Raw genomic sequence first — 13,584 nt, 5'->3', positions numbered from 1 at the left:
TTTCCAAGAGAAATTCTTGCTTGGGGAATTTCCCAGAATTCCTATACGCAAATATTTTATTTTTATTTCTTTTTCTTGGACAACTCAGTTCGTAAGGGGAAATCTCCATGAGGAAACGTTTTGCGGGAGAAAATCTTCACGGGAGAACTTTTAATGGGTGCTGCTTTCCAGGGGGGGGGGGGTCCAAAAAAATTTTCCTTAGAAGGTGGGATTTTCGACATGATATGAAAATGATCAGAATTAGAATAGTCTGATGTTGTGTAATGTAGTGGAAGGGCGAATTTTCTGGAACGGGGGGGGGGGGGTTGGACGCAGTAGAAACTCTCACTTGAGGAATATCCTCTTAAGAGGGGGGATCTTTTCATGGAGGCAGATTTGTATTTCCTGGTATTATTTGAAAAGATCAGAAATTAAATCTAAAAAAAAGTTTATTCAGCTTTAAATAATGAATATCATTAAGACAAAGAACGAACAAAAATTATTCCATATATGAAGAGGGTTGCACCGTCCTCAATACGTCGGTCTTTACGCTAAAGTTTGACCTTTTTTCTCAATTCTTTAAGAACGAATACAAGGGCCATATCCAAGATCTTTTTTGAATGGGAGGAGGGGGGGAGTATTACAAAGGATATTTTTTCGGGGGAAGGGGTTTACAAAAACTTTAAAAATGCATCAAAAAGTTGTTTATATTCATTTTTGTTATGTTTTAACGAGTCGGACAATTTTTTTTTTTGGGGGGGGGGGTAGCAGTATAATAGTCTTTTAAAAGTACCAAAGAATTTAATACGTTTGGGGATTTTCGCCAGTTTCCACTCAAATCGATTAATCTTACTCTTCGTATTGTCCTTTGAAAGTACTAGGAAGCTTACACTTTTATTTTTTTCAGAGTTCGTCCAGTTCAAGCTCGAACACTGGCAGCAGTGGCAATGGCGTCGGAGGTCCTATAACTATACTTGCTCCAGATACAAGTGAAACTTCAACGGAAAAACCCAAACATGTCTCTCTATTTGGCTTAGTTCTTCATTGGCTACATATAAGGCGAATCAATCGTCAAATTTAAAACAGCAAACGTTGTGTGAAAAGTATTTACCTTTCTTAACTCGCGTGGCTACTATTTAGCACACTTGCAATAGCTTCAGAAACGTTTTGAGAATATTATTAGGCTACCATTAGAGAGGTAACAACTCAAAACGGGACGAACTTAAAAATTATCATTTTGTAGGGGAAGGGGTCTCTATATTTGTTTTTTCTTTGATGAGAAGCTTTTGTTGGCGACTCCATGCAGTAATACAACTATGCTTTTATTGTGAGGCGTCATCCTGTCACTTTTGCTAAACCCCCAAAATAGGACTTCACCGTGTTTCAGTCTTATCACGTTCCTGAGTGCATCATATTACTTGTCCTTTCCTATCATCTTTTTAATAACAAACTGGTGGCTGTGTTTGTTAGATTTTGGTTTGCCTTTCAAACAAATATGTTGTCGATAACGTTTTTGAATGACCGTGAAAACTTGTCGTAGAAAAAATCTACCATACCTCGTCCTATAAAAAAGAGTCTGAATTAAGAATGAGAAAACATTAGTAGTGAGAAAATACACAAATTGGATTTGACAAGAAAGAATGGTACTCCTCATTTGGAATATTTTCATATCATTTTTGCATAAATGTATTAAATTTGTCCTTGTTGTCCTAATTGTTTGTCTTTTGAGGCAGCATTTGAAGTACCAAAAATAAAGAGATGATAATTCTATTTTTAGTGTTTGAACTTAAGTTTACGGCTACGTACGCTATGCAAGTCCATTTTATTTTATTCCATTTTCGTACGGAATTATTTAGGTTGTATTTGAAATATGGCGGGTAAAAAAAAAAATCCTCTTTTTAGAGCTTTAATATGACATGAATTCATTATGTCAAATATCATGAATTAAATGAGACACAAAATATAATTTAAATATTCACTCTTCCTTTAATAGAAATAAACAAACGTTTAGGCCATGTGAAACCGCCTTATTAAATTAATTTTCCTTTTCTTTAATACTGAATTAATTAGGTAGTACTTGAAGGGCTGAAGGCAACTTTCCTTTTATCCTTTTTGACTTTCCATTTCCTTTTATTCCTGTTCATTTTAATGGAGTATTTGAAAGCTCTGGTAAAAAGTGGGTAAAAAGGTAAAAAGTCCGGTTTTTAGTCGTTGAAATTTCGTCATCTGTCTACGCTAAAGCACCACTATTTTTTTACCGATTGGCTCAAAATAATCGGAGGGGAGTGCCCCCCCCCTGCCGCTCTTTCCATAGGTGATGCCTCTGGCTGTGGATAGAAACCCGGAGCGTTCTTACATATTACTGAAAACTCATACTTGACGCAATAGCATATATTACTGTGTTTTGGTAAATATTTCAATCACCCATCCCCACTCCTCAAGATATTTCTATCTTTTCTAAGAGCAGATTCCCTCCCCTCCCGTGTAACTCCACTGTTTTCCTTATATTCAAACTTTTTTTGCACCCTACAAAATCTGGATTCAGGCCCTTGGACAAAGTAACTATTTTAGGGGAATAGGAACAATCAGTGTACTGCATCTCTAATGACCCATCCAAAGTGAGTTTTATTAGTACTAAGATTTGAGTACCGCCAGTTTGAGTCACTTAGGTTTTTCACAGGATTTTTTGATTGTTGGAAAAATGCTTGCGGAATTTTTGCATTAATAAAATTTCATTTTGAATGAACCCCATAGAACAGATCCTTATTCCCATTTTTTGGTGTTTGTTTCCTAATTCTTAAAGTAGCATTTAATGTTGTTGTATATTTGAATTTTGCCCCTTTGATTGTTAAAATATAGGCTAGTGTCTGTTGTTTTCATATTATTTATTGTATCCATACTTAGTATTTAGTATAAATTATTTTATTTATTGACAAAATATAGATTTTAATAAAGCACAGTTGTTCTCTTTATCTAAGCCCCTGTGTTAGATTTGTAGTAAATATTATACAGAATAATCAGAATTAATAAAAAATTTTGGATGGGAACAAAGAGTCAAAGTTAAATCAACAATATGAAGAAATGAAGGGAGTAGTGGGGCTATAATTTATTCTTTGACAGGCCCTCCCCGGATTCCTGTGACGTGCCCTCCCTTTTTCCATGGAATTCCTGTGACATGCCCTCTGACGTCACAGCATCCATAGGGAAATTAGCATGGGATTTCTACAGACCCTCACGCTTTAAATAGGTTCATAGAATTTTTCTGACGTCACGGCAGCCATAGGAAAGATAGCAATGGATTTTAAAGTCATGCCCTCTGAAGTCACGGCATCCCTGTTTCTAGCGGTCAGCTGGCAAGATTCCCACCTTGGAAAGATTCCCAGGTGTATGCATATAATAGTAATAATTCATTTTCTGCCCGCTTAAAAAATGGAGATAAATAAGCAAAGTAAAAAAAAAAAAAAAAAAAAAAAAAAAAAAAAAAAAAAAACACTCATCAACAAGTACAAAATATTTACACTAACTTACAATTCCAGTACAAGACGAGTTAGAGGTGAGTCAGCTAGAATCTGCATGCTTCGGCGGTAAGCTCTTGCTTCTATCTCCCCAATTTTATTCACTGGGTCAATTATTCCATAACGGCTGCTAATTTAACTATTTGAAAACCACAAGGGCAAACAGAACAAAAATTCAGCCAACTTATAATAATGGGTACGCAGCTGTCGTTTTTGCGTAACATTTAGTAACTCCCAAAGTGGGGATATATATAGAATAGAAGGCGTAACTACAGCGTTGAATATTTTAGCAAGAGGCGATTTATTAACATTATTTCTCAAGCTTACTGCTTTTCCATAACATTTTGTAAGTGACCGAGACACATTATCTTTAATAAGCCCGATAGTGGATCTAGTTGTAAAACCATAATCCATACCTAGATACCGAAAACGATCCGATTCACAAATAAAAATACCTTCGATATCTAGCGAAGTAAAAGAAACTATACTTTGCAGGTCTGTAAAATATGCAAAACTCTGATTTAAATACATTTATAGCAAGGCCAATAAACTTATAAAGTTTAACAATCTTAGTAAGGTTATCCTGTAGCCCGGAAATAGAAATGCTAAGTAGCAGTAAATCATCAGCATATGACAAATAACTGATATCTAGCCCATCAAGGTTAAAGGTTCCCTTTAACTCTCTAGTGGCAGTATATGTGGCGCAATTGAATACAGTTGGGCTTAAATAAGAACCCTGTCTTAAACCTTTAAGCAGAGGTCCACCTTCCGAAAGAATCGGACAATTATTTAGTATATGTCTTCCTAACACAATACGGATAACTGTATTACTGTACTAAAACTAAAGAATAGACACTATGTAAAGATCAACGCCGCAATCCAGAAGTGATAACAACGCTTCAGAGCGCGAAATACTGTCAAAAGCGGCAGAGATGTCAACACTGCAGGTAAACACAGAAAAACCTTTCACAGGAGCTCTTTGCATAATAGTCCGTATAATACGATGAGCTGTGGGACAGCCAACATGAGTTCGGAACCCAAGCTGCTTGCTTCCCATTAGACATTTTGAGGCAATCGATGGCAATAAGAGTTTTTCGAAAACTTTACTAAATATGCTTGGCACTATAATTGGTCTATACGAATTGCACAGGGTCACATCTTCAATATAGTAGTTGTAATTCCGACCCAGAAATTACTTGGAACAATCCTTTGCGAGATGCAGACTTGAAAAAGCAAAGCGAGGTGATCCATCAATAGATCAGATGCATTTTCCAGGTGATCACTACAAAGTCCATCAGCTCCAGCAACATTCCCACTCTTTAGCTTGAATATTATATTGTAGACTAGTCTCTTAGAAATACTAATTTTACTACGAGCGTGTTCGGTACTTTTAAGGCGTGAATTTAGTTGCTGCGTAAATTCCTGGTTCACAGAAGTATCTGGGGAGGGCATGTCATAGAATAAATTATGGCCCCACTACTGAAGGGGACTTTTGCATTAATTTTCTAGAGATTGAATAAATTGGAGTCTTAATATTAGAACATTTTTTTAATTATATTTAATTGTTTTTATTTAATATCTAGTGAATAAATATATAATCGTAAAATAAACTAAAATTGAAGTTAGAATAAAAAGTATCAGCCAATTGGATTGCAAGAGGGTGGGGAAGTCCCCTTTCTCAAACTTGGAGACGATTCATAATTTTGTACTTTTTATCCTGTATGATTTGACACAAAGTGGAAGTGAAGCAGAAGCGGACTGGGCCGGAGGGCAAGGTGGCACTTGCCCCCTGGGTGGGTCCATTTTCGACCCCTTAGGGCTTGTGGTCTATTTTTTTTCTACGTACAAAAGTGCAGTCGACATAATGTTGAACAAAAAATCCCGCTTGACGATTTTTCGGTTGTGTGATTATAGGCCTACGTACAGATCATGGGTCGAAATTGACATCCCGCCCTAGGAAGGGACGGTTGCTGCTGTCATACTGCTTCGTTCTTAGGCTGAAATCTGATAAATATAATTTTGACGTTGTCACCTGACTTAGTTTTGGTCATTGTGTACCCGATTCCATCACAAACTAGTAGGAAAGTCAGTACTTACTGGAGCCTTAAGGTGTTCTGTTAGGAAGTGTTAAAGGATAAATTTGTCCCGTTTTCCTAAGTAAAGGGATTTTAGCTTAGAAAAAGTGCAATATTTTGGCTATCACGTTCATCAGTTTTGAACTTGTGAGAAGATGGACGAGGTGACTGATGGAAAAGTTAAGAGAAGTGTTAAAAAACTGAGACTGAAGCGAAGAAAATCACTTTCCAAAGCTGAGAAAGACCCAAAAACAGAGAAAGTTATTATTTATATGGATAACTAACGTCAGTAAAACTTTTTCCCGCTTTTTCCAACTTGTGGGCTAGGATTCGAAACTTTTTCCTAAGTTGGTCTTAGATTAATTTTTTTTTTTCGCATCAATGTCACTGTTGATTACTTAGGGGCAGATCTTGATATCACAAAGCCTATCAGTTGATTGAGACCCCGTCTGCTATACCGTTTCTATTGGCACGATTCATAATAAAATTAGGTGCTTAGATGACCACATTTCGGACAGAGCCCCAAACATTTGAGGTCCATTGAGTCAACCCTATGAGCTATTGTTGCCTCTGATAACTTTCTTGTTACTATGGTGTTTTTTTCCAGTCTCAGGAGATTATACCTGGCGAAACGACGCCTAGAAAGGCAATTTTTGTCTTCGGCGATTTATGCAGGTTTCGCTTTCAGAAAACCAAAGGTCAATGTTCACATCAGATTTTTTCACTGTCCTTGGATTGCAAAAAAATCCTATCCGATCATTGAACCTTGATAAAACCTGGTTTTTGATGGTTGATGGTCGAACAGTGGATCACAGGTAGCAAAATCGCGTTGCCTAAGTAAAGAACGACGTTGGCACAATGTATTATTTTTGGTTTGTTTGTTTCTTTCTTTCTTTTAGACCAGGGCACTTCGAAAATGGCTCATTCGACTGGAAATTGGAAGGGCTTGTGCCCTTTTTAATAGCTGCAAGTGATTGGAAAGCAACTAACCCCCCTTGCACGCCCACCATTTCCCCAAACACATCCAATCAAATTTTTTAGATAGCCATTTTGTTCAACATAGTTAAAATGTCTGTAAATTGTCTTTGAGGAGGGCAATCCCCCCACTGCCCTCAGGGCAAGGGTTATAAGTTATGACCTCGGGGCATATAGTTTTTGATAGAAAGTGTTGTCGCAGGAACTTCAAAAAGGGCTCAGTCGATTGGAAATTCAAAGGTCTTGTGCCCTCTTTAATATTCGAAAGTGATTGGAGCGCAACTAACCCCCCTGTCACGCCCACCATTTCCCCAAACACATCCAATCAAAATTTTGAGATAGGCATTTTGTTCAACGTAGTTGAAAGTTCTCGAAATTAGGTCTTTGAGGATGATAACCCCCTCAAAGCCCTCAGGGAAAGGATTGTAAGTTATTCCCTGGGGGCATATAAGGTTTTTATAGAAAGCATTGTCGTAGAAACTTCAAAAAGGGCTCATTTGATTGGAAATTGAAAGGGTTTTTACCCTTTTTAGCAGTCGAAAGTAAATGGAGAGCAACTAACCCCCCTCTCAGGCCCACCATTTCCTCAAACACATCCAATTAAAATTTCGAGATAGCTATTTTGTTCAACGTAGTTGAATGTTCTAGAAATTATGTCTTTGAGGATGACAAACACCCACACCCCTCAGGGCAAAGGTTGTAAGTTATGCCCTGGGGCATATAAGGTTCTTATAGATATCGTTGTGGTAAAAACTTCAAAAAGGGTTCATTGAATTGGAAATTGAAAAGGCTAGTGCCTTTTTTAATAGTCGAAAGTGATTGGGGAGCAACTAACCCCCTTCTTACGCCCACCACTTCCCCAAACACATCCAATCAAAATTTTGAGATAGCCATGTTGTTCAACGTAGTTTAAAGTTCTGGAAATTTGGTGTTTAAGGATGACAACCCTCTCCCCACAACCCTCAGGGCAAAAGGTTGTAAGTTATTCCCTGGGGGCATATAAGGTTTATAGAAAGTGTTGTTGTAGAAACTTCAAAAACGGCTCATTCGATTCGAAATTAAAATAGCTAGTGGCCTTTTTAATAATCGAAAGTGATAACCCCTCTCTCACGCCCACCGTATCCCCCCACACAATCAATCAAAAATTCGATATTGCCATTTTCTTCAACGGAGTTGAAAGTTCTGGAAATTATGTCTTCAGGATGATAACCCCCCACCCCCCCCCCTACATCCCTTATGGTAAGGGTTGTAAGTTTTGTCTTGAGGACATATAAGGCTTTTATGGAGAGGGTTGTCGTAGAAACTTCAAAATGGCTAATTCGATTGGAAATTGAAAGGGCTAGTGCCCTTTTTCATAGTAGAAAGTGATTGAAGGGCAACTAACCCCCTTCTCACGCCTACCATTTCCGGAAACACATTCAATCAAAATTTTGAGATATCCATTTTGTCCAACGTATTTTAAAGTTCTTGAAATTAGGTATTTGAGGATGATCCCCCCCCGCCACAACCCTCAGGGCAAGGGTTGTAAGCTATGCCCAGGGGGCGTATAAGGTTCTTATAGAAAGTGTTGTTGTAGAAACTTCAAAAAGGGCTCATTCCATTGGAGATTCAAAGGGCTAGTTCCCTTTTTAATAGTCTAAAGTGATTGGAGGGCAACTACCCCCCCCCCTCTCCTACACCCACCATTTCCCTAAACAAGTTCAATCAAAATTTTGAGATAGCCATTTTCTTCAACGTACTTAAAAGGTCTGGAAATTATGTCCTTGAGGATGGATTATCCATCCTCCATCCTCAATCCATCCTCAATTATGTCCCTGAGGGTGGATTATCCTATTGATAAGGCTATTGCCCTTATCAATAGTCAAAAACGATCGGAGGGCAAAGGTTGTAAGTTATACCCTGAGATACACGGTTTTTTATAGAAAGCGCTGGCGTAGAAACTTCTAAAAGGGCTCATTTAATTGAGAATTGAGAGGACTATTGCCCTTATCAATAGTAAAAGCGATCGGAGGGTGAATGCCCCCCCACCCCCATAATTTCTCCAAACACTTCTGATCAACATTTTGATACAACCATTGCGTTGAACGTAGTTGAAGGGTCTGTAAGTTAAGCCCTGTAAGCTTGTAAGTTAAGCCCTGGGGGTAAATAATGTTTTTATAAAAAGTGTTGTCGTAAAAAACTTCAAAAATGGCTCATTCGATTGGAAATTTAGAGGGCTATTGTCCTTTTTAACAGTAGAAAGTAATCTGGGGAAGTATCCCCCCTCCCTCGCGTCCATTATTTCCCCAAAAATTCCCGATCAACATTTTGATATGACTATTTTGTTCAAAATAGTTGAAAGGTCTCGAAATTATGTCTTTGAGGATGACACCCCTCCCCCCAAAGCCCTCAGTTCAGGGAGCGTAAGTTTTGCCCTTGGGGTCTATAAGGTTTCTATAGAAAGTTTTGTCGTAGAATCTTCAAAAAGGGCTCATTTGATTGGAAATTGAGAGGGCTATTGTCTTTTTTATTTTTCGAAAGTGATCAGAGGATCAGTGTCCCCCCTCCCACGCCAATCATTTCCCCAAACACTTCCAATCAAAATTTTGGAGATATCTATTTTGTTCCGCGTGTTTGAAAGGTCTGGAAATTTTATCTTTGAGGATAACGAATCCCCTCAGCCCTCAGGGCAAAGGTTGTAAGTTATGCCCTGGGGGCATATAAGGTTCTTATAGAAAGCATGGTCATATAAACTTCGGTGGGGCTCATTGGATCGGTAATCAGACGCTCTAGTGCTCTTTTGAAGAGCCAAGGTATCGGAGGGCAGCTACCCCCCCCCCCACACACACACACATACACATTGTATTTTCCCGAAATGCATCTAATAGAAATTTTGAGATAACCACTCCGTTCAAAATAGTCTAAATATCATATGCCATGGCTTTTGGGGTTTAACAAACCCCAGAGATCAGGAGCATAGGTTTTAAGTTATGCCCAGGGGGTATTTTAGGTTCTTATGGAAGGGATGGTTGTTTCACTTTAAAAGAGGCTCAGTCTTTTTCCCTGAAAAAGACTACGTCAATATAAAACGAGCATGCACGTTTTGTAGTCAGTGGTAAAAAGCAATTGTTTCGACTCAAAAACTGTAACTGAAGCCGACTCATTGCTGAGTAAGCCAAACCAATTCTAACCCCTCAATTGTTTCTTGCTGTATTTGAAGTCATTGGCCCTATTTTCAGTGCTTCGGACAGAAGTATTGGACTTTTCTATGGCCTGGAACATGGTTGATAAAGCAATAAATAACTTAGAGAACATTTCCCTTCAAAAGTGTCAAAGAAAATGCCTCCAAGCTTGTGTCATCGATCCAAGACCTTCTAGATACCGCTTCATTTGACCTTGAAATTAGTTCAGACCTATCAGCTTGTCGCATTGCCAAGAAAAAGTTCATGCCGGGAGAAACAACAAAATATTCTCAACCTGAAGACCCAGAACAGCTATTCGAGTCGAAGCGTTCAGGTTAGTAATTGACCAAATATTAATCAGCCTGAGTAAAGATTTTCAGACAAAAAACAGCTTAATTCCGACATATACTTGTTGCTACCCAACACGTTCAGTCTTTTACGTCGAGGTTAAATACTAGAGTCGGTCCTTCGAAACGTTGTAGAGATGGTGAAGGTTTCTCGTGACGATATGAGGTAAGAGCTGAAAAGCTTTGCCTCATTTTACGACGAAATTATTAGTACAGATTGTAAAAATAAAAGGGATTGGTTTGGTGCAGAATATGAGGATGGACTTGAGTAGAGAGCTATCTTATACCCCCATTGCTCACCCCTGCTGCCACCTATAACTTTTTTACATAGTTCATGGATGGTTATGTGTGTCGGTCGATTTATTTGATGTTTTTCATGGATTTTGTCAGTGAGAATTTGAAAAACAGGAATTTTGTCACATTTAAGGATGTCAACAGCAATTCATGTCTGTTATATGGTTTTCTCAGTGAGAATGAAAAAACAGGAATTTTCTCACATGGAAAACCATAAACCACGTGGTCCTGTCACGAGTCAGAACACCTGTGCTGTCGACCTCAATTCACCTATCGTGAATCATTAATTCCCCTTAGAAACAACAAATTAATTTCCTATTTCTTGACAGATCAATCAATCAATGACATCATCTGTCAGACTTTAAAAATTTTCGCCTAGAAATATTTCTCCAGGAATAGATTCAAATCATTAATGTCTTTGCCTCGGGAACAGTTCTACTGGTCGAACTCCAAAGGATATTAATAACCAAAGGCCATGGAAACAATTAGGCAAGAAACATCTTAGCGATGAATTGTTTTAGTGCGCGAAAAGGTTTCCTATTAATTTGAAATGCGTTAGCGCAGAGATGCCAATAACAAAGGAACACGCTGAATTTGCGTTTAGTGATTATTTGGGCGAAACTGTTTTAGACAGGTTATGGAACTATTTCGGCGAAACAGATAGAGACATTTTAAAAGAAGATTTTTGAAGAGATTTTAGAAGAGAATTTGAGTGTGGTCGTTATAATACACAAGTTTCATTTGAACAGTGTTGTGAGGTCCTCTAACCCAACCCCAAAGGGTTCCAATCCTCCTACCCCAACCCCGAAGGAAGCCCCCGGTCCTCAAAAGCCCCCCAAGCTCCCAAAGGCCCTCCACCGGTCCCCAAATGTCCCCCAGGCCCCCAACTGCCCCCGGACCCTCAAAGGCCCCCCAAGCTCCCAAAGGGCCACCGGCGCCCCCAAAGGCCCACCCAGACCCCCAAAGGCCATCCCCGGGCCCCCCAAAGGCCCATCGAGCTCCCAAAGGACCAACGGGGTCCCAAAGGCCCTCCACCGGTCCCCAAATGTCCCCCAGGCACCCAAAGGCCCTCCCTGTGTCCCCCCCCCCAACGCCTATCCAGCTCCCCCAGGCCCAACGGGATCCCACACTCGATCCCACCGGCACCCAAAGTCCCTCACGCAAAGGCCCTCCCTGTGCCCCAAAGGCCCTCCATATGCCCCCAGTCCAGTATCCGACAGTATTGTGACACAAAGGATAGAACATATGAAATTATTGATGAACTTGAAGCCTTGGCAGCCACAATTAGCAATGTAAGTTCTGTTTTCATTTTTTATTTTCAAAATAAAATTGTTTTCCGTGGTCACCCTCTACTCTATTCGGGTAATCCCCCCCCCTATACAAACGTCCCTATATGATGTTTATACTCAATAAAAAGTGTAAAATACGCTCTTTTTTCGTTACGTAAAACCCATCCTTCCTTCCCCCTCTGTTTACGACCTTAATTCTAGCAAAAAGAAATAATTTTCTTTCGTTAAATTCATGCAATTTTAAGTGTCTATATCCTAGCTAAAAGCGATCATTGACTTCCGTCACTGTTGTTATTAACCGAACCTGGTTTTGACACAAGGCTCTCCGGCACGAGGCCTATAATTAGCTGTCATCCTTTCCCCTCTGTGTTTACGAACGCAGCAGCCAAAGTCAAAAAGAACTGTTTCTCGGTCAAAATTTAAACACTTTGAGGCAATTGTAATAAATAGGCGCAGACACAATGTGCTATTTTGGAGAACCGGTGAAATCTCACTATTTTCAAATTAAGATCTAACAATATATTTAGGACATTTACAAAAGGGGGAGGGGGCCATGCCTCAATTCAATCACCATCATTCTAAGGTGAAAGCAAACTGTTTCTTCGCGTGAAACGTAAGGGGGGTGAGATTCATAAAAAGATACAGTGTTTTATTATTTGTAAATTAAATAGCATTTTGACCCTATCCGTCGGGGGAGGGAGGGGGTATGGTCCCATGTCTTTTCTCAGGGATATTTTCCGTGGGGGTTATTTTCCGTGGGACTGTTTTTTCTGGGTGTGTGATAAATACCAGCTATCGTAAAAGGATATGGAAAGATAAAAAATACCGTTAATACTTTAAATGCATCAAACAAGGCGTGCACAATGCAGATTAAAACCAGAAAAGAACAGAAACGCTTAAAAATAAGAAATTAGGCCGATTTATATAGGCAGGCTTTTGAAGGGCTCAGTGAGCCGTAATTCTCAGATTCCAAAAAGGATGCAATTAGTATATTTCACGAAACCTGATTTGGGAGGTGTAGTTTGCTTTTTGGACTTTTCAGAGCTAGGATTCTTTGTCACTCATAGGTTTTTGTTGTCTGAAACTTAGGGTTTGTGATGATTAGTTGGATATTTCAGACTTTTCTGAGCTAAGGTTTCTTAGTATTTCGTAGGTGAATGCTGTCTGAAACTTATGATTTGGTATATGTAAATTACTATTTCGGGCTTTTCTGAGTTGGATTTCTTAGTCTTTAATAGGTGTGTAGTGTCTGAAACCTATGATTTGGTATGTTTGGTTTGCTATTTTAGACTTTTATGAGATAGTTTTCTTAGACTTTCATATTTATTTTTTTTCATAAAATTATGATTTTTTATTTTTATTTTTCTATTTAAGTATTTTCTGATCTATGTTTTTATATTATTTAGTAGGTGAATGTTGTCTGAAACCAATAGTTTGGGATTTGTAATTTGCTATTTCCGACTTTTCATAACCGGATTTCTTAGTCTTTCGTAGGTGTGTGGTGTCTGAAACCTATGATTTGGGATGTGTGGGTTTGCTATTTCAGGCTTTTCTGAGTTGGATTTATTAGTCTCTCATAGGTGTGTATTTTCTGAAACATATGTTTTGGGGATGATTGATTGCTACTTTTGACATGTCTTAGCTGGATGTTTTAGCCTTTCATATGAGTGTGCTGTCTGAAACATATAGTGTGGGGTGACTAGTTTTCTATCTTTGAATTCTCTGACCTAGTGATATGCGCCATTCATAAGTGAGTCTTGTCTGAAACCTCTGATTTGGGATATTTAATTTGCTATTTCTGACCTTTTATAAACGGATTTCTTAGTCTTTCGTAGGTGTGTGATGTCTGAAACCTATGATTTGGGGGTGTGTGGGTTGATATTTTTTGACTTTTCTGAGCAGGATTTCATAGCTATTCGTAGCTGTGTGTTGACTGAAACCTTTGATTC

The 13,584-nt window shown here is 38.8% G+C and overlaps 1 protein-coding gene across 1 annotated transcript in view; it reads left to right on the top strand.

Moving 5' to 3' along the window:
- Positions 1-2,928, top strand: part of LOC148943729 (uncharacterized) — a 110,726-nt gene extending 107,798 nt beyond the window's left edge. The window contains exon 9 of the mRNA XM_089101408.1: positions 887-2,928. Coding sequence (XP_088957534.1) covers positions 887-1,060 — 174 coding nt within the window. The 3' untranslated portion in view covers positions 1,061-2,928. The remainder of the gene's footprint in view (positions 1-886) is intronic.
- Positions 2,929-13,584: the final 10,656 nt, after the last annotated feature.

Source organism: Artemia sp. Qi Xiang Cuo, chromosome 15 (assembly GCF_049724085.1).
Source record: "Artemia sp. Qi Xiang Cuo chromosome 15, ASM4972408v1, whole genome shotgun sequence".
Classification (NCBI taxonomy): domain Eukaryota; kingdom Metazoa; phylum Arthropoda; class Branchiopoda; order Anostraca; family Artemiidae; genus Artemia; species Artemia sp. Qi Xiang Cuo.
This window is presented reverse-complemented; position numbering and strand designations above follow the sequence as displayed.